Raw genomic sequence first — 20,642 nt, 5'->3', positions numbered from 1 at the left:
TAAACTTATATTAACCTCCACTTTACTTAACTCTTGAGATCCAGCAGTGACTCCCAGAATAGTTATAGACTCTGATCCCTGATAATTTGATGGCATTATGGTGCACTGAGCTCCTGTGTCAACCAAGGCCCTGTACTTCCGAAAGTGTGAAGCACTAGGCCACTGGATATACACATCCCAATAGATTCTGTTATCTCCATTATCCCTCTCCTCCCCCTGGCAGGAGGCAGGGCACCCCTAATTATGGGGAACATTTCCACATGTGCAATGAGCACACTGTGCAGTGTTAGAACTGGAGCCACTGTTGGAGCTGTTATCGTTGTCCTGGGGAACTGTGGAAGTAACAGCTACCCTTCTGGTATTGCTACCCTGGGTTCTGCCACTTTGCAGTTCCCTCAGTCTTCTGAAAAGATTAGAAGTTGGTTGACCATCCCATCTGTTCATGTTCTCACCAAACTGATCATGCAGAGTTATCCAAATAGTCCTACGTGATTGCCTTGGTGGTCTGTTTTGGTTTGATCTGTTTTGGAATGACCTCCTTGGAGGATGTCTGTTCCCCACAGATGAAGCTTGTATCCACCTGGAGGAAGAATTGGAATTATCTCTTTGTGCCAATTGGGATATGGTGTTTTAAAATTCATCCTTCAGCTCTTTCATGCAATTCTCCATTTTTCCAGACAGCGTTTCAATGGCTGAAACCAAAGAAACATGTGTCATGCTATCCTCCAATTGTCTCATTTGATCAGTGAATTGGTCGCCCATAGGAGGAGCTCCACCATAATTTCTTGCCAGAATTCTGCTTGCCAGAACATTTGCATAATTAGAAGGCGCAAGCTTGATGAGCTTTTTAGCAAGTACATTTCCTACAGGAATTTCATCAGGATTCAGAGTTTCATGGCCACCATAGAGTATCTCTCTAACAGCAAATTCTCTCAGATGCTTAATTCCCTCATCTATGGTAGTCCAGGGTTTAGGATTCCATGGAAGATCATCTCCTGATACGTATCTCATGAGACCTGCCAATAAAAGGCGTATCCACAGAGTAACCTTATCGAGAGACTTGCCTAGATGTCTATCTATTCCATTATCCTTCAAAAGAGTTCCTAGTTGAGCTGCTGACTTGTCTCCAACCCTTATGGCTGCCCACTACAGAGGGGTCATTCGACAGCTCGGGTATGGTGGACAGCTGTTCTTTGCCTGCAGTCTCTACAGCTGCTACCCCAAATGCCCACTTGTGCCCCCTAGGGTCCTTAAAGCATCCCTCCTGCAGAAAGTCAATGCCAAGAATGCAGGGTGCATCTGGACCAGTCACTATGTTGTGCTTTCCCCATTCATTCCCCATCAGACTTATCTCAGCCTGCAGTACATTCAAATCTTGTGAACCCCCTGTGACTCCCTGAATGCTTATAGGCTCATCCCCTTTGTTCCTCGATGGTATCAGGGTGCATTGGGCCCTTGTGTCCACCAGAGCTCAGTACTTCAGGGCTTCTAAATAGAATAGAATAGAATAGAATAGACTAAACCAGGTTGGAAGAGACCTTTGAGATCATCGAGTCCAACCCATCAACCAACACTATCTAATCAACTAAACCATGGCACCAAGCACCCCATCCAGTCTCTTCCTAAACACCTCCAGTGATGGTGACTCCACCACCTCCCTGGGCAGCACATTCCAATGGCCAATCACTCTTTCTGTGAAGAACTTCTTCCTAACATCCAGCCTAAACCTCCCCTGGTGCAGCTTGAGACTGTGTCCTCTTGTTCTGGTCCTGGTTGCCTGGGAGAAAAGACCAACATCCATCTGCCTACAATCTCCCTTCAGGTAGTTGTAGAGAGTGATAAGGTCACCCCTGAGTCCCCTTCTCTCCAGGCTAAGCAACCCCAGCTCCCTCAGTCTTTCCTCATAGGGCATGTGTTCCAAACCCTTCACCAGCTTTGTTGCCCTTCTCTGGACACATTCCAGCAGTGCCAGGCCATTTCACATAAAGGTCCCAGTACACTCTGTTGTCCCTAGTCTCCACCTGGGTGGAGGTAGGGCACCTCTAATACTGGTGGCGATGCTCACACTTGTCAGCGGGCCTTGTGTTACTAGGAGAAGGGTCTCTTGAGCAAGAGAGACCATTCCGGGAAACTGGGGCAGCCCTTCTCCTGGATGAGTTATCCCCATTGTGGCCACCTTGCAGTTCCCACACTCTGTCTCAGAGGGCAGAGGTGGGTTGGCCATGCCAGGTGTCCATGTTCTCTCCATGGTCATAGAGGATCCTCCATAGAGACCCCCTTGACATCCCCTAATTGGCTTGGGGTGATCTCCTAGGGGAAGGTCACCTATTCCTGATTGCTGAAACATGGACCCATTCTGAAGGAGAAGGGGAAAAGGAGGTATCATTCCCTTTTTTCAGTTCAGATAGGGAGATGTTAAGCTCTTTAGTCATAGCTTCTGTGGCCAAGATTATGGGTTTCTGATTTACACTGTCACTAGCAAACTCACAGTTAGTTTTAGGACTTCCATCCTGTCTAGTCAGGAGCATCCCTCCTAGTGTGTGTGCATGTGTTTGAGGGGCACCCTGGGTGAGTTTCTTTATGAAGGTGTGGTGGGTCGAAAGGAAAGGCTCCGCTTTCCCTCCCCCACTGAGTAAGAAACCGCGGCTAGGCCAGTTGGAGAAAAAGCAGGCTATATATTTACAAGTATATATAGGAAGCAGATCACATGCAACACCACAAATACAGGTATTTTACAATATATACAGAAATATACAGCATATAAACACAGTCAGAAACCAGCCCCCCAACAGAGGGGGCTTCCCCCTGTGCCCCCTTCACCCCCCTACCTCCCTTCTTTCCCCGAAGAGGGTTAAGAAAGACAAGAGGCAGACAGGGCATGGAAAGGAACAGGGAGTTAGTATCTCTTATCTGTTAGTTGGCCAGAAGCCCAGAAGCAGTCCAGATGAAAGGGAGAGCGGATAGAGGAAGACTGAAAGTCACAGCTCCCCTGGGTCCAAGACCCTTCCTCCCACAATCCTGCCAATGAGATTCGTTTAGAATACCAAAATATTTTATAAACATCTAGCCAGTGTGCCCTTTCCTTAAAGGCACAGCCTCAAACGGTCACAGAAGGACAGTTTAATGGGTACCTCATCTGGGTCCAAGTGGAGCTGGCCATCTCCATAAATTATTTCCAGCACAGCCATCTGTCTCAGATACCGAATGCCCTATTCCATAGCTGTCCATCTAATTGGGGCCCAGGGCAGGTCATCTTTTGAGCGGTACCGGCTCTTTAGTTTCCCTCATGAAAGAGGGGGAACTTGTCCGCATGTTGGGACAAGATTCAATATCTGGGCATAATGTGCTTTCACCACACCTTTGCTTATCTAATTGAACTTTTGTAAAGCTTGTTTTGTTGATTAGTCTTTCTTAGAGTCCAAAAGAGAAAGATTTGTTTGTCCTGCTTTTTTACCATTTCAGGTTCTCATCCAGGAGATATGCAATGCATATGCACATATACACATAAAAATTATAATAGCAATATCTCTATTCTTTATCAAAGAAGCAGAAAAAATAGCCTTTTGTTTGATTGTTTTTAATTTAAAATATAACTGAATAATGCAGTGCTTCTTTAACTGTATGAGAACTTGAGGTAACATCTATTCAGATTATTTGCTTCATAGAGGATTCTATAGTCTTTGTTTACCATATCAGTTTACCTGTTTCTGATGTCAATAATCTGGAACAGTGAATTAAAAGAAAAGAATAAGTAAAGCAGAATTATTTATTGATTAGGAATGGAGACGCTTGTCAGGAATTTCATAGAGATTTTTATCTATTTAGCCACACTGGCTGTTGAATTTTTTAAATGCAAAGTAAAACTAATTAAAGAAAGCTTTCACATTAAATTATATGTTTTTAGGCATTCTAGATTCACTCAAGATCTGACCATCATTCTACACAATTAATGGAGGACATCTCAATTCATAAATATTATAATTTAGTTTTAAAGGATACTGTAGAACTAAACTGAGTTAAAATGAGACAAAGTATTCAAGAGAATGAAAGATTTGTGACAAGTACACTGAATATATTTATACTGTTACTAATATGTATTTCAGAATTCTTTTGGTTGTCTAAAACTGAACTTTAAAACATCTGAAGTAGTAATTGTTATAGAAGAACATAAATTTCTTTGAGTATCTCACAAGGAAGTGGCATCTGTTAAATGATGAGAAATTTAAAATTGATTAAATCTTTGACAGAATTCAGAAGAAAATTGCATGTTTATATTCTGGATAGTCTTTGGTATAAAATAAACTATAACTCTTGAAATATTTGTCAATACTTACATTTTTAGTTATTTTTTTATGTTCATCAAAATAGACTTTGTAGAGGAATGACTGATTGTGAATAGCTGTTCCCATATTCATCTTATTTGCTTTGCAGAGCCAGCACAACTGTAACGCTTTGTTTTGTTGTGAAGCATTGTTAAACTAGTCAATTTAAATTTCTGCCAAAAAGCAATATTGGAATTTATTTTTCTCATGGAAGTTTTTCTGGGGTCAGAATTCATCCTACAGAGCTTAAATGGGTACTGATGATTTGTAAACTTTGGAGACCGATTTACACAGAATCACAGGATGGCAGGGGTTGGACAGGACCTCAAAATATCATCCAGTCAGCCCCCCACCACCCCCCGCCAGAGCAGGAGTACCTAGAGTAGTATGCACAGGAATGCATTCATATAGGTTTTGAATGTCTCCAAAGGAAACCCCATAACCACTCTGGACAGCCTGCTCTAGGGCTCTGTCACCATCAGTGAAAAAGGCTGTTCTTATGTTCACATGGAACCTCCTCTGCTCCAGCTTGCATCCATTGCCCCTTGTCCTGTCATTGGACATCACTGAGAAGAGCCTGGCTCCATTCTCCTGACACTGCCCTTCGCATCTTTATAAACATGAAGTCACCCCTCCTTGTCTCCAAGCTAAAGAGACCCAGCTCCCTGTTGTGGTTTAAGCTTTTCCCAGAGCCCAAAAGCCTAAAAGAAGAGATTTAGGTTGCCTCTCTTCTCCTCTTGCTTAGCCTGGAGAAGAGGAGACTCAGGGGTGACCTTATTACTCTCTACAACTACCTGAAGGGAGGTTGTGGACAGATGGATGTTGGTCTCTTCTCCCAGGCAAGCAGTACCAGAACAAGAGGACACAGTCTCAGGCTGCGCCAGGGGAGGTTCAGGCTGGATGTTAGAAAAAAGTTCTATACAGAAAGAGTGATTGCACATTGGAATGGGCTGCCTGGGGAGGTGGTGGAGTCGCCATCACTGGAGGTTTTCAGGAGAAGACTTGATGGGGTGCTTGGTGCCGTGGGTTAGTTGTTTGGGCAGTGTTGGATTGGTTGATGGGTTGGACGCGATGATCTTGAAGGTCTCTTCCAACCTGGTTTATTCTATGTATTCTATGTATTCTATGTATGTATTCTCTCCTCCCAGTAGGGAAAAGCAAATTAGAAAGGAGGAGAGGAGAGAGGTAAAAACTATGAAAGAACAGTCTGGAATTAATTTGGAAGTAAAAAAGGTAATTTTAACAAAATATAAAAGGCATTTGAGTAAAAGGAGGGTTACAAAGGTATAAGGAAAAGGGATAAATAAAAATATATACAAACACAGACACAACTGGCAAAGGATTCTCTGGATGTAAAATAGATTCTCTTTAGATGCAGATCCCTTAGGTGTCTGGAACTGTGTGAAACAAGCCCAGTCACGTGGTTAACAGCAACAGAGTATCAGAGAAAAAAGGGCAGGAGAAGAGAGTGAAGCAGGAAATTACCCCCTCTTAAATAGGGTTGTGGACAGGCAGTGGGAGTGCAATAGACTTTGACCCAGGGACCCTTTGTGATGGTTTAACCCACTGACATCAAAAAAACTCAGCTGAGCCCAGTCGGGGAAGCGAATGGAGCTGTATCCTACAAGCAATAATGGAATGCAATGAATATATACAAAATATACAGTTGATCTGCTGGAGGGTAGAGAGGCTCTGCAGAGGGACCTCGACAGGCTGGACAGATGGGCAGAGTCCAACGGCATGAGATTTAATACATCCAAGTGCCGGGTTCTGCACATTGGCCACAACAACCCCAGGCAGAGCTACAGGCTGGGGTCAGAGTGGCTGGAGAACAGCCAGGCAGAGAGGGACCTGGGGGTACTGGTCTATGGTAGGCTGAACATGAGCCTGCAGTGTGCCCAGGCAGCCAGGAGGGCCAATGGCATCCTGGCCTGCATCAAGAACAGTGTGTCCAGCAGGAGCAGGGAGGTCATTCTGCCCCTGTACACTGCACTGGTTAGGCCGCACCTTGAGTCCTGTGTCCAGTTCTGGGCCCCTCAGTTTAGGAAGGATGTTGACTTGCTGGAGCGTCTCCAGAGAAGGGCAACAAGGTTGGTGGGGGGTTTGGAACACAAGCCCTATGAGGAGAGACTGTGGGAGCTGGGGTTGCTTAGCCTGGAGAGGAGGAGACTCAGGGGTGACCTTATTACTCTCTACAACTACCTGAAGGGAGGTTGTAGAGAGACAGATGTTGGTCTCTTCTCCCAGGCAAGCAGTACCAGAACAAGAGGACACAGTCTCAGGCTGCGCCAGGGGAGGTTCAGGCTGGATGTTAGAAAAAAGTTCTATACAGAAAGAGTGATTGCCCATTGGAATGGGCTGCCTGGGGAGGTGGTGGAGTCGCCATCACTGGAGGTTTTCAGGAGAAGACTTGATGGGGTGGTTGGTGCCGTGGGTTAGTTGTTTGGGCGGTGTTGGATTGGTTGATGGGTTGGACGCGATGATCTTGAAGGTCTCTTCCAACCTGGTTTATTCTATGTATTCTATGTATTCTATGAAGAAGTTCACAGTATCACAGTATAACCAAGGTTGGAAGAGACCCCAAGGATCATCAAGTCCAACCTGTCCCAACAGACCCCACAACTAGACCATGGCACCAGGTGCTATGTCCAATCTCCCCTTGAACACCAACAGGGACGGTGACTCCACCACCACCCTGGGCAGCACATCCCAATGACGAATGACTCGCTCAGTGAAGAACTTTCTCCTCACCTCGAGCCTAAACCTCCCCTGGCACAGCTTGAGAATGTGTTCCCTTGTTCTGGTGCTGGTTGCCTGGGAGAAGAGACCAACCCCTTCCTGTCTACAACCACCTTTCAGGTAGTTGTAGAGGGCAATGAGGTCACCCCTGATCCTTCTCTTCTCCAGGCTAAACAACCCCAGCTCCCTCAGCCTCTCCTCATAGGGCTTGTGCTCACGGCCTCTCACCAGCCTAGTTGCCCTTCTCTGGACACGTTCAAGTGGCTCGATGTCCTCCTTAAACTGAGGGGCCCAGAACTGTACACAGTACTCAAGGTGTGGCCTAACCAATGCAGAGTACAGGGGCACAATGACCTCCCTGCTCCTGCTGGCCACACTATTCCTAATACAGGCCAGGATGCCATTGGCCCTCTTGGCCACCTGGGCACACTGCTGGCTCATGTTTAGGCAGGTGTCAATCATCACCCCCAGGTCCCTCTCTGTTTGGCAGCTCTCCAGCCACTCTGACCCCAGCCTGTAGCTCTGCATGGGGTTGCTGTGGCCAAAGTGCAGCACCCGGCACTTGGACTTGTTAAATGCCATGCCATTAGACTCTGCCCATCTGTCCAGTCAGTCGAGGTCCCTCTGCAGAGCCTTTCTAACCCTCTAACTGACTAACATCTGTTCCCAACTTGGTGTCATCTGCAAACTTGCTGATGACTGACTCAACCCCCTTATCCATATCATCAATGAAGATGTTAAAGAGGATGGGGCCCAGTACTGATCCCTGGGGGACGCTACTGGTGACTGGCCGCCAGCTGGATGTGGCACCATTCACCCCCACTCTCTGGGCTCGGCCCTCCAGCCAGTTCCTAACCCAGTACAGAGTGTTCCTGTCCAAGCCACGAGCTGACAGCTTAGACAGCTGTTTACTGTGGGGGACAGTGTCAAAGGCCTTGCTGAAGTCCAGGTAGACCACATCCACAGGCATCCCCACGTCCACCAGACGGGTCACCTGATCATAGAAGGAGATCAGGTTGGAGAGGCAGGACCTGCCCTTCCTAAATCCATGTTGGCTGGACCTGAGCCCTTGGCCATCCTTCAGGTGCGCAGTTATTGCCTCCAGGATAATCTGTTCCATCACTTTCCCTGGCACTGAGGTCAGGCTGACTGGCCTGTAGTTTCCGGGTTCCTTCATCCGTCCCTTCTTGTGGATGGGCACCACATTGGCCAGTTTCCAGTCATCTGGGACCTCTCCAGTGAGCCAGGACTGGAGGAAAATGATGGAGAGCGGCTTGGCCAGCTCATCTGCCAGCTCTCTCAGCACCCTAGGATGGATCCCATCCGGTCCCATGGACTTGTGGGTGTCCAAGTGGCTCAGCAGGTCCTGAACTAATTCCTCATGGATTTCTGGGGCATTACACTGCTCCCCGACCCTATTACCCAGCTCAGGAGGCCACTCATCCTGGACTCCTACCTTGCTGTTAAACATCGAGGCAAAGAAGGCGTTCAGGACCTCAGCCTTTTCCTCATCTTCGGTCACCGTGTTCCCCTCCAGGTCCAGTAAGGAGTGGAGGTTCTTCTTGCCCTTCTTTTTAGTGTTGATATATTTATAAAATTGCTTTTTATTGTCTTTCACAGAGGTGGCCAGTTTCAGTTCCAACTGGGCCTTTGCCTCTCTAATTTTATTCCTACATAATCTAACCATCTCCTTGAACATACCTCGAGAAGCCTTCCCCTCCTTCCAAAGGTGATACAGCCTATACAGCCTATACAGAGAGAGTGATTGCCCATTGTAATGGGCTGCCTGAGGAGGTGGTGGAGTCACCATCACTGGAGGTGTTTAGGAAGAGACTGGATGGGGTGCTTGGTGGCATGGTTTAGTTGATTATGTGGTGTTGGATGATAGGTTGGACACGATGATCTTGAAGGTCTCTTCCAACCTGGTCTATTCTATTCTATTCTATTCTATTCTATTCTATTCTATTCTATCATAGAAAGCCACTAGGTTTGTCAGGCAGGATTTCCCCCTGGTAAAGCCATGCTTTACTAGGGGCACATGTAGCACGACAAAATTTTAGTTGGTTTCATAAAACAGAATAACATTAAGCAAGTATGTTGCCAAGTCTCATTGGAACTTGCTATGTTATATGGGTAAAGTAATCATGGATTTGAAACATAGACACCCAGTAATAGTCGCAAAGTAGATAACTGAAGAAATTATGTTAGTGTTCTCTTCTGAAAGAATTAAAATTATTTTGATTTGTTCATACTTTCCTGACTGTTTTAAAGGACAAATGCCCTGCAATTTTGTACTTTTAAATGTTTGCTGGTGTCTTTGCCAAATTCAAGCACAGATTTCCTGTAATTCAAAACAAATCACAGTGTCACAGGATGTTAGGGTTTGGTAGGGACCTCTGAAGATCATCAAGTCCAACCCCCTTCACCAAAGCAGGACCATAGAATCCAGCACAGGTTGCACAGGAACACATCCAGATGGGTCTTGAAAGTCTCCAGAGGAGACTCCACAACCTCCGGGGGAGCTTGTTCCAGTGCTGTGTCACCTTCACAGTGAAGAAGTTCCTCCTCATGTTGAGGTGGAACCTCCTGTGTTGTAGTTTATATTCATTAACCCTTGTCCTATCACAGGGTGCAACTGAGCAGAGCCTGTCCCCTTCCTCTTGACACCCAGCCCTCAGATATTTATAAACATTTATTAAATTCCCCCTCAATCTTCTCTTCTCCAGACTAAACAGCCCCAGGGTTCTCAGCCTCTCCTCATAGGGCAATGCTCCAATCCCTTCAGCATCCTGGTAGCTCTCCGTTTGTGGCAGTTTAGGCTGGGGTGCCTCCTGTTGCTGCCACACAGGTTACACCTCCAGTGTCCCAATTGTCCAGCCCAGTAGGTGGACACAGGAAATAGCATATTTCATACCCATAATGTCCTGCACCCTATAAATCTATCTGCAAAGTCTTTCTCTTTCTTCCCTCTCTGCTCTCGTGGGAGATGCTTCCTATCGAGTAACAGTGGAGAGTTATCTCAAGGCCTCTTAGGCCTGTCTAGGCCTAATGCGAGGAGGAGAAGGGTGAGCAGCAGTCTCAGACCTGGACAGTCTTGAGACCAGCTAGCTGGGGGGGGGGAAGAAAAAGCCCTGGGAGTTTTTGGGTATACCCTCAGGTGGGGAAAAGGGGAGTATTTGGGAGGCTTTTGGGCGTGCTGTAGGGGACTCTGTATGCTTTGGGTTTCTTTTGTCACTGTGCTTGAAGTTTCTGTAAAACACTAATTGCTTTTCCATTTAAACTTTCCATCTCTTCTGCAATCCATTTGTGTGAGTGTCATTCTTTTGCCCCTGTCAGGGGTAGGAGAGGATCTGCCTGGCCTCAAACCAGGACACCATTGGACTCTCTCGAGCAGATCCCTGTCCCTCTTGAACTGAGGAGCCCAAAACTGGATGCAATATTCCAGGTGTGGCCTCACCAGGGCAGAATAGAGGGGGAGGAGAACCTCTCTCAATCTGCTGGACACACTCCTCTTAATGCACTCCAGGATCCCATTGGCCGCCTTCTCCACAAGGTCACATTGCTGACCCATGGAGAACTTGTTATGCACCAGGACTCCCAGGTCCTTCTCCACAGGGCTGCTCTCTAGCAGATCATCTCCTAATCTGTACTGGTGCAGTTTATTTAAGACCCGCAGATATTCAAGACCCACCCACCCAGATGACTTCCTGTGTGACCTGGTATAGGTGATCCTGCTTTGGCAGGGGGGTTGGACTAGATGATCTCTCGAGGTCCCTTCTAGCCCCTGACATTCTGTGATTCTGTGATTATTCTTTCCCAGATGAAAAATTATTAGAGTAATGCCATAACAGAATTTTATATTATAGTTTTAGTGTTCATTTGTTTTCTAGAACATCTATACCATAATGTTTAACCTGCAAATGTATCATTCTGTGCTATTAAACGAAGAATTTTTGTACTTTTCATAAAAATACATTTAATTTCTAGCTTCTCGTAAAAGACATAAAAAGGATAGAGATGAAGCTTGGGAATATGAAGAACATGACAGAAGAAATTCTGGTGACCACAGGAGAAGTGGTTATTTTGAAGGAAGGAGAACCGGTGGTGGCCGTTACCGTAATCGCAGTCCCAATGACTCTGATATGGATGATTATTCTCCACCTAGCCTCAGTGACGGTAACTGATTGGTTTTCTTTTTAAAAAACTATTTCCTTTTATAATACTAGTGCATTTTTAAAGGATATGTTAGGCATTTTAAAATAAACATTTTTATCTGCAGTATTTAATATAAGCACAAGAAATGTAGACAATCCTTTATTCTCTTAATTAGTGGCTAGAAAAATGAAGAAAAAAGAAAAACAAAAGAAGAGGAAAGCATATGAACCTAAACTAACACCTGAAGGTAATTTTAGAAGATTTACTTTCTACAGTTTGCATTTTCTGTTTTGTATATAAAATAATGATATACACATTTATTTTTTCAACCAGAAATGATGGATTCTTCGACTTTCAAACGATTTACTGCTTCAATAGAGAATATTTTGGAAAATTTAGAAGACATGGATTTTACAGCTTTTGGTAATATGTCAGAAAGTTTCAAAACACATCCTGATATTTTCAAACTTCCTTCTTTGATTTAATTGCCTGTGATACATGCTATGGTATACTGCATATGATTTCTACCTTGAGTGGAAGCCTTTACCTTTCCAATTTCACTTGCTGCTTGTGGTGGTTTGAAAGGAAAGGCTCTGCTTTCCCTCCCCCACTGAGAAAGAGACCACGGCTAAACCCAGTCAGAGAAATGAGATTATATTTTACAAGGAAACAGATTAGATGTAACACAACAAATACAGGTATTTTACAATATATACAGGAATATACAGCAAATGAACTCAACCAGAAACCAGACCCCCCACAGAGGTGGCTTCCCCCTCTGCCCCCCTTCACCCCCTACCTCCCTTCTCCCCCAAAGAGGTAGAAGAAGAGACGAGGATGGTTAGCAGGACAGGGGAAGAAGCGGACAGGTCTGTTACAGGGAGTGAGTTAGTTCTTATCTCTTGGCAAGAAGCCCAGAAGCAGATCCAGCCGAAAGGGACAGTGAAGGAAGGAAGACTGAGAGAAAGTTCCCAGCTCCCCTGGGTCCAATCTCACCTCCCACCTCCTTGGCCAATGAAATTCGTTTAGACTACCAAAATATTTTATAAACATTTAGCCAGTGTGCCCCTTTCTTAAAGGCACAGCGTCAAATGGTCACACTGCTACAGAAAGAAGTTCCTCCTTTCTCCCTACAGAATCCAAAAGGACATAAATAGCAGTGAGACAAATAGTCCCCTGGAGTGGAAAGGATACCTCCTTGAGATGTCATTAGGGTGTTATTTTCTGCCAAACATATATTTTTAAACAACACTAACATAAGATGTTTCTCTTGCCGGTAATGTCAGAGGCACATGATTTTGCATCTGTTGTGACCTTTGGCTCAACAGATCTTGGTTAGTCAATTCAGCAGCAGAATGATTATGCACTTATGGATGAGGCACTGAATCACTGTATGCTCCATATCCATTTAAGTGGAAAATAAGCCAGCTTCCTAGCATAAGTGTCTGATGAAGAAGTTCAAGTTGACCTATATGACTTTCTATTTAAATGGATAATGGATCATTCATTTTTTACCATCTTTGTCACAAGATTAGAGCAAGGAAAGGAGCACAGTAAAAAAATCACTACAGCAGTGGTGTCTAACCTTGGATTAAAAAGTGAATTGATTCTTTCAATGTGTTTGGTAACATCATGGGGTTGTTTTTGTGATTAAGATGCAGTGTATCCCAAGGTACTTAAATTTCCTATGTGTTTTTCATCTATTGCCTTTCCCCAGATTTGAACCTTAGAATTAAGACTATAATCATTTAAGATTTGTTTTACTGAAATGAGAATGATGATTCAAGAGCTGCAATAAATGGATTTTGCTAAATTATAAAATTTTTAATTTATGATTTGCCATCATATTTAACAAGTAGTTGTTTTCACACAACCAAAAGTTTTCATTAACAATCTTCATGGATGGAAAGGACTATTATTATTATTGGTGCCGTGGGTTAGATGTTGGGGTGGTGTTGGATTGGTTGATGGGTTGGACGCAATGATCTTGAAGGTCTCTTCCAACCTGGTTTATTCTATGTATTCTATGTATTCTATTAGACGCTAGCTATTTGGAAAAATCAGTTCTTTTGCTTCAGTTATCTTTTTCATATTGGCTATAAAATACTGGTTTTCTTGAAGTCTTATTATAAATATGATATATTTTTTTTTAGGTGATGATGAGATTCCACAGGAATTGCTTCTGGGAAAGCATCAACTTAGTGAATTGGGTAGTGAATCTGCAAAAATCAAAGCAATGGGCATTATGGACAAGGTACAGCTTCTCATAGTATTTAACTCTTTTCAAACATTTAATTTTGTTGAACATACCAAAAATTGTGTCCATTGTAATATTCATGCATCAACCTATAGACTTTGCTTCTTACAGCTAGTGTTGAGCAAGCACAGTAAAACAGAACCTTCTGGCAAAGTAAAAAACTTCACCCTTTGTGATATATGCGGTTAGTACAATAAATGTATGATGTCCAGCCAGCATCACACTGAATTGTTCACTTCCTTACTCTCTCCAAGAGTCCTTTCAAATTTAGAAGATTTAGTGCCCCAGATTATAAGATTAACTTTTTTCATACTCTTCCCAACTTCAGTTCAAGGGAACTTTCTGTTGACACAAACTGTTGATATCACACCTCTAGAAATAAAGTTATTGCTTTCCTTAGCTTCTTACAGCTCTTGGGTTTGAACAGTCTTGTGTTAAATTCTTACTCTGCCTGCTCATGACCATTTGCTATGTTTATGAAATGTCTGTGAAGCCACTTACTATGCAAGTCACTCTGAAGAATTTTCTTTAATCCAGGATTTTAGATATTTTTCCTGTCTTTTATTCAATTTCCCTACCTTCCTTTGTAGCATGATGTCAGCCCAACTGTTTCTCTTTCCTGGCAGTTCTCACCCTTAACCTCTGTTCCTTGTGGTTTTTCCACATATATATGTATACCTAAAATCAGAATTTTGTTGCTTCTGAAGGTGAGCACTATTAGTATCTAGATGAATAAAAATTACTCTCTTGGAGTTTAGCATATTATTATATCATAATTCTGTAGAACATTAGTGAGAGTGTTTACTTTTTTCCAACATGCTAATTTTTCTAAATTAACACAGTTATGAATATGTTTCATTTTGATTAGCAATCAAATATCAGGGAATTTTATTTCTGTTTGCCCATAGAATTTGGATTTTCGCTTAAAATCAGTTAGAATTTGTGATTAATATTTGGTTTTGGTAATTTTCTGTTTCTAGACTATACAGCATTAATTACAGGTATGCAGTTGTACATATATTTCTATGCATTTTGCGGGTTGAAAATGCAATTTGATTGCAATTTTAGAACATATTTCACTAGTTTAATTTTATTATCAGCATTCTCAATTATGCTGTTTCAGAAACCAGACAAGTCAAGATCCAATCCTTATTTCAGATTACTTACAATTATAATTCATCAGATTATATAACATGCTCTATCCTTCATCCATGGACCTTTTTTTTCCCATCAATTTGGAAGCTTTTATGTTCCTACAGTTGTTTGGTGTGTTTTGTTTCTTGTTTTAGCTTTCAACAGATAAAACAGTAAAAGTCCTAAATATTTTGGAGAAGAATATTCAAGACGGAGCAAAGCTTTCTACATTACTTAATCATGTGAGTTTCAAATTACATCATTTGACACCATTGTGTATAATAGGGTTTTCTTCCTTTGAGTCCCATATAGTAATACTTTAAAATAATCTGTGTGAAAAGGATTTCTGATTAAATAAGTGATTAAGAAATGCAAAATTTTAAAATTCGAAGCAAAATTAAATTTATTATATTCTTTCAATACTAAACATTATTTACTATAGTACTGATTGGTAACATGTATTGGGAGAAATTCTCTTGACTTAATTTTAAATATTACAGTTTCATCCTGAAATATTCATGGTAACTGGTATAACTTGCACCACTGGACATTTCTTTGCTACTTTCCTATGTTTCCATAAAGCATCCATTACACAACAGAAGTAGTATTACAGCTTTCATGTAGAGCATATTCTTCTCCTGAGCATTAAGTGCTTTATTTATATTTGCTGTTATGCTACAAAGATGAAGTTACCAATGTAAACAAAATTAACACGAAGTTGAAAATTTTAGATTTTTTATCCTGATATACCTAAAACTACATGGGAATTTAGAGGTTTTCCATGAGGCTGAAATGTTATTACATATTTTATGTACTTATACATTTGTTACTGCATTTTCTAGTCAAAACAATATTGTAGAAAGAATAGATTTCTTGAATTCTATGGAAAAAACCTTGATCTGCAGAAATAGAGAGTAATTATGTATATTGGACAAGAAGATTTTGAACTTGAAGATTAAAACCAGAGATACATTATTTGTACCTCAATATTTTAATCTAGATATTTTAATCCTGAATGTCTTCAGCAGTATAAATAATAAGTGAAAAGAAGGTGCTGGTTTACCTGCTCCAATTCAATATGATTGAATCTTTATGTCAATGTTTTTAAAGTGATATTTTTCTTTTAACTTTTTGTAGTAAAACTCAAGATTATAAAGCAGTTAATGAAATTGTCCAATTATTGAAATTCAGAGACAAGGATTCAATTTAAAAAGAATTAATCTTTAAGCAAAGAAGTTTTATATTTGTCTTAAACCCCATTAAACATGATTCAGGTCATTATGGCAAAGGAAGCCTCTGCTAAGGAGTAAGCTTGCTTCTTTTATGGTGCAGTGAAAATATCCTACCTCCATGTCAGAATATTTTCCAGAGGCAGATTGCACTTTCAAATTATCTTCATTTCCAACATTAATGAGGAAAAACAAATAGAAAATATTTAAAACTACTTGGGGTTTGATTTTTTTTGCATTTTAGTTGGTTTGGGTGGATATTTTATTTTTTTCTTTCAAATTATTTAAAGCCATTCTATACAAGAACTTTACAGGCATCTCCTGACTTGCATGTTTCTGTTGATTTTTCAAATATATCTCTTTCTCACATATATAATGCCCTGTGATATTTTTAGATTCACTTCCCTAAAGGGAAAATATTGATGTATATTCACCAATCCCTTATTTTCACAAGGAAAGACAACAGTTTTGAACTGTGCTATTGTACAGGCAGGAAAGATTCTTTTTCTCTGTATCAGAGAATTTATTAAAAATTACACCATTTTTTTTTCTTTCTATTACTATCTTTATTACAATATTTCAGTAGTACTGGGTGGTCATAATTAACCTCATGTATGTTTGGTTTTATAGCTTGTACAAACCCTGTGCTAAATGTAAATGATCATGTTTGATGAGACATGTTTTAAACACACTGATAATAGATGGGTCAATCAGTGAAGTGGAGAAAGTTGTATTCTCAGATTTGTGTTACTTAACAGTCTTTTTGTGTAAGAATTCCCTCTAGCAGCAAAAATTAGACTGATCAAAGCAGCAAATGCTGTGTATAGGGCACCAAAGAAAACACAAGGTAATGAGCTTATATTTTTATTAAATATATTATTCTTAAGTACAGAATGTGGCAGTCTTTCTTCATAGTATTTAGAATCATAGAATCATTAAGGTTGGAAAGCCCTCTAAGATTGTTAATTTCAAACGTAACCTACCCCCACCATGCCCATTAAAACAAGTCCCAAAGTGCCATGTCTATGTATTTTTTGAACACCTCAAGGGATGGTGACTCCACCACCTCCCTGGGCAGCCTGTTCCAATGCCTGACCACTCTTGCAGCAAAGAAATTTTTCCTAATATCCAATCTAAACCTCCCCTGGTGCACCTTGAGGCCATTTCCTCTCATTCTATCACCTAATACTAGGGAGAAGAGACCATCCCCACCTCACTCCAACCTTCTCTCAGGGAGTCGTAGAGATCAATGAGGTCTCTCCTCAGCCTCCTTTTCTCCAGACTAAACAATCCCAGCTCCCTCAGACATTCTTCACCAGACCTGTTCTCCAGACCCTTTACCAGCTTCATTGCCCTTCTCTGGAATTGCTGCAGTACCTCAATGCCCTTCTTGTATTGAGGGGGCCAAAAATGAACCCAGTATTTGAGGTGCATGCTCACCAGTGACAGTCTCCAAGGTGAAGGGCTCTAGAGTGGAGGATCACAGTGGGAGAGCCTTCCCAAAGTGTCAAAACTCCAGCAAAAGAGCAAAGGCAAAAGAACAGGGAGAGAGAGGCCATCCCAAATTCCACTTCCCCTCCCAGAGTGGGAAGAGTGAGCTCCTGGCAAGAGGCAACTCTGACTCAGTGTGGGCATGGACAAGAGGGATGGAGACCAAAGCCCTCTGGTACAAGAGCAGCCCCCAGGGAGTGGGAGCAACCAGGGGCACAGCAAACATGGCAGGCAAACAGGGTGTGGTGTGTCAGAAGGGCATGGTGCACCAGCTTGTGCAGGCAGGGCAGGCAGCTCCACCAACAGTCATTACCCTCCCAAAAGAGGACCCAGCTGTAGTTTCTACTTGGCCAAAACCCATCACCAGAAGGAATGTGGGGACCCAAACAGAGCTCCCACACAAGCATACAGCTGTCCAGCTATCTGGCTGCAGGGAGTGCCTGAGCCTGTCTCTAGTCCCAGAGAGCAGCAGAGACACCTGTGTGCAGTATGACAAGGGGAATGATCTACTCATCCTGGTGTCAGAACTGAAAGAGGAAGTGGAAAGGTTAAGGAGCATCAGGAAGTGTGAGGGAGAGAGAGATTGGTGGAGCCAGACCCTGAGGGAAAGGCAGCAGATGGAGGCTCCACATGAAGTGGAGGATCCCCTTCCTTCTTGCCACCAGGCAGAAGGAGAGGACCTAAAGGATGGGGAAATGTAAACAGGTCCTTGCTTGGGGCAAACAGCAAATAACCTCCTGGCCTCTTTCACCTTCCCAGTTGCCCTTACACAACAGATATGTGGCTCTGGAACTTGAGGGCCAAGCAAATGAGAATGTAGATGAAGGTCCATCCAGAGAGTTGCCTGGGGTAAGTCGGCCAGCCACACACATTATGACAGCCTCCATTAAGAAGAAAAGGAGGGTAATTGTCATAGGCTATTCCTTTCTGAAGGACACTGAGGGCCAACTTTGCCAACCAGACCCATCCCACGGGGATGTCTGCTGCCTCCCTGGAGCCTGGGTTTGAGACATCACCAGGAAACTCCCTGGTCTGCTATGGCCCTCTAATTATTACCTGCTACTGGTAATGCAGGTTGACAGTGATGAAGTTGAGGAGAGAAGCCTAGAAGTGATTAAAAGGGATGTCAGTGACAGGGAAGAATACCGAAAGGAACAGGACAATGGACCTGATTAACACATAGCTCAGAGGCTGGTGCCACTGGCAAAATTTGGTTTCTTTGATCACAGGGAAGTTTACATAGCACTGTGCCTGCTGGCGACAGATGGAGTACAGCTGTCTCAAGGGGTAAAAAAGGATTATTACCCATGAGTTGGCAGGGCTCATCGAGAGGGTTTTAAACTAGGTTCAGAGGGGGGAGGAGAGAAAACCAGGCTCACTAGAGATGAGCCTAGGGGTGGCATGCCATTGTTTGGGGTGAAATTGATAGCCCAGCAGAGGTGCATCTACACCAATGAAAGCAGCATGGGCAACAAACAGGAGAAGCTGAAAGCCATTGTGCAGCAGGACACCTATGACTTAGTCACCATCACGGAAACATGGTGGGATGACTGGACTGCTGCAGTGGATGTCTATAAGCTCTTCAGAAGGGAAAGACAGGCCAGCAAGGCAAGGTGGTGGAGCTACTCTTGATATGAGAGTGCAACTGGAATATACTGAGTTCTGCATAGGGGGGAAAAAAGAATGTGTTGAAAGCATGTGGGTAAGAATTAAGGGACAGGCTAATATGGATGACATTCTTGTAGGTGTTTACTACACGCCACCAGATCAGGAAGAGGAAGTCAATGAGTCTTTGTAGAGACAGCTGAAAGTAGCCTCATAATTACATGCCCTGGTTCTCATGGGGGACTTCAAGCACCTTGATATTTGCTGGAAAGGCAACACAGTGAGGCACAAACGGTCCAGGAGGTTCCTGCAGTGCATATAGGATAACTTTTTGACATAGGTAGTGGAGGACCCTACAAAGAGAAGTGCACTGCTGGACCTTGTTCTAACAAACAAAGTCAGTCTTATTGGGTTTAGCCAGATTTGGCGACGACAGAGGTTCTTGGAATCAATACGGCTGACCAATATGATCGGGTATTGATCCTTTATTGTTCCAGTATTGCAGGCCTATGGTGCAGGCCTATGGCGAGAGCATGGCACAGTAAAGCATGGAAGGAGGAGAGATAGGACAGGCAGAAAAAGAAGAAGAAGTGCGTAGCAAGGAAGCTGCTACAATTTATATAAACTTGGTGTGCCTTGTTGGCATGGACTCATTGGTTCCCTATGAGTGACCACACATCACACTATTATAGATTATTGGTCCAACTACCGATGACACGCGAGGTTTGTTGATGCAGGTGCATGTCCTGTTGTCCCAAGATAACTTGCTATGTTTCTAGCTACCAGCATCTTGTTTTAGTTACAGTGCTGCAAGACAGCACTGTTTTGGTACACTGGTAGCTGGCTCTGCACTTATGCTGAGCATGGCCTACCACCATGTCAGGCTCTAGGCCTGCACTGCCAGATTGCTCACACTGCTCGTCACTGTCATTCCCACAGTTGGGGATGTGAAGGTTGGAGGCAGCCTTGGCTGCAGTGACCATGAGATGGTGGAGTTCAGGATCATGCAAGGAAGTAGCAGGGTGGTAAGTAGTATTGCAACCCTGTACTTCAGGAGAGTCAACTTTGAGCTCTTCAGAGACCTACTTGGAGGAATCCCATGAATTATGGCTCAAGAAGGAAAGGGAGCCCAAGAAAGCTGGTTAGTATTCAAGTACCACCTCATCCTAGCTCAATATCAGTGCATCCCCATGAGTGAGAAATTAAGCAAGGCAGACAAGAAACCTACATGGATGAGCAAGGAGCTTCTGGAAAAACTCACACGGAAGAAAGAAGTCCACAGTATGTGGAAAAAGGCACTGGCCATTTAGGAGGAATATAGGAACATTAACAGAATATGTAAGGATGCAACAAGGAACACTAAAGCCCTCTTGGAATTAAATCTGGCAAAGGATGTCAAAAATAACAAGTAGGACTTCTTCAAGTACATCAGCAGGAAAAGGAACACCAGGCAAAATGTGGGTCTGATGATGAATGAGATGGGTGACCTGGTGACAGAGGATGCAGAGAAGGCAGAGTTCCTGAATCACAGAATCACCAAGGTTGGAAGAGACCTCAAAGATCATCAAGTCCAACCTGTCACCACAGACTTCATGACTAAACCCATGGCACCAAGTGCCACGTCCAATCCCCTCTTGAACACCTCCAGGGATGGTGACTCCACCACCTCCCTGGGCAGCCCATTCCAATGGCTAACGACTCTCTCTGTAA

General features: G+C 43.2%; 1 protein-coding gene across 1 annotated transcript in view; it reads left to right on the top strand.

Moving 5' to 3' along the window:
* The window catches only part of LOC104301319 (nipped-B-like protein), a 254,016-nt gene that overhangs the window by 165,889 nt on the left and 67,485 nt on the right, over positions 1 to 20,642 (top strand). Inside the window, exons 12-16 of the mRNA XM_054177739.1 lie at positions 11,049 to 11,237; positions 11,392 to 11,463; positions 11,550 to 11,639; positions 13,370 to 13,470; positions 14,763 to 14,849. Coding sequence (XP_054033714.1) covers positions 11,049 to 11,237; positions 11,392 to 11,463; positions 11,550 to 11,639; positions 13,370 to 13,470; positions 14,763 to 14,849 — 539 coding nt within the window. The remainder of the gene's footprint in view (positions 1 to 11,048; positions 11,238 to 11,391; positions 11,464 to 11,549; positions 11,640 to 13,369; positions 13,471 to 14,762; positions 14,850 to 20,642) is intronic.

The sequence above is a fragment of the Dryobates pubescens genome, chromosome W (genome assembly GCF_014839835.1).
Source record: "Dryobates pubescens isolate bDryPub1 chromosome W, bDryPub1.pri, whole genome shotgun sequence".
Taxonomy (NCBI): domain Eukaryota; kingdom Metazoa; phylum Chordata; class Aves; order Piciformes; family Picidae; genus Dryobates; species Dryobates pubescens.
The sequence above is the reverse complement of the archived record's forward strand: the minus strand, read 5'-3'. Positions and strand labels throughout refer to the sequence as shown.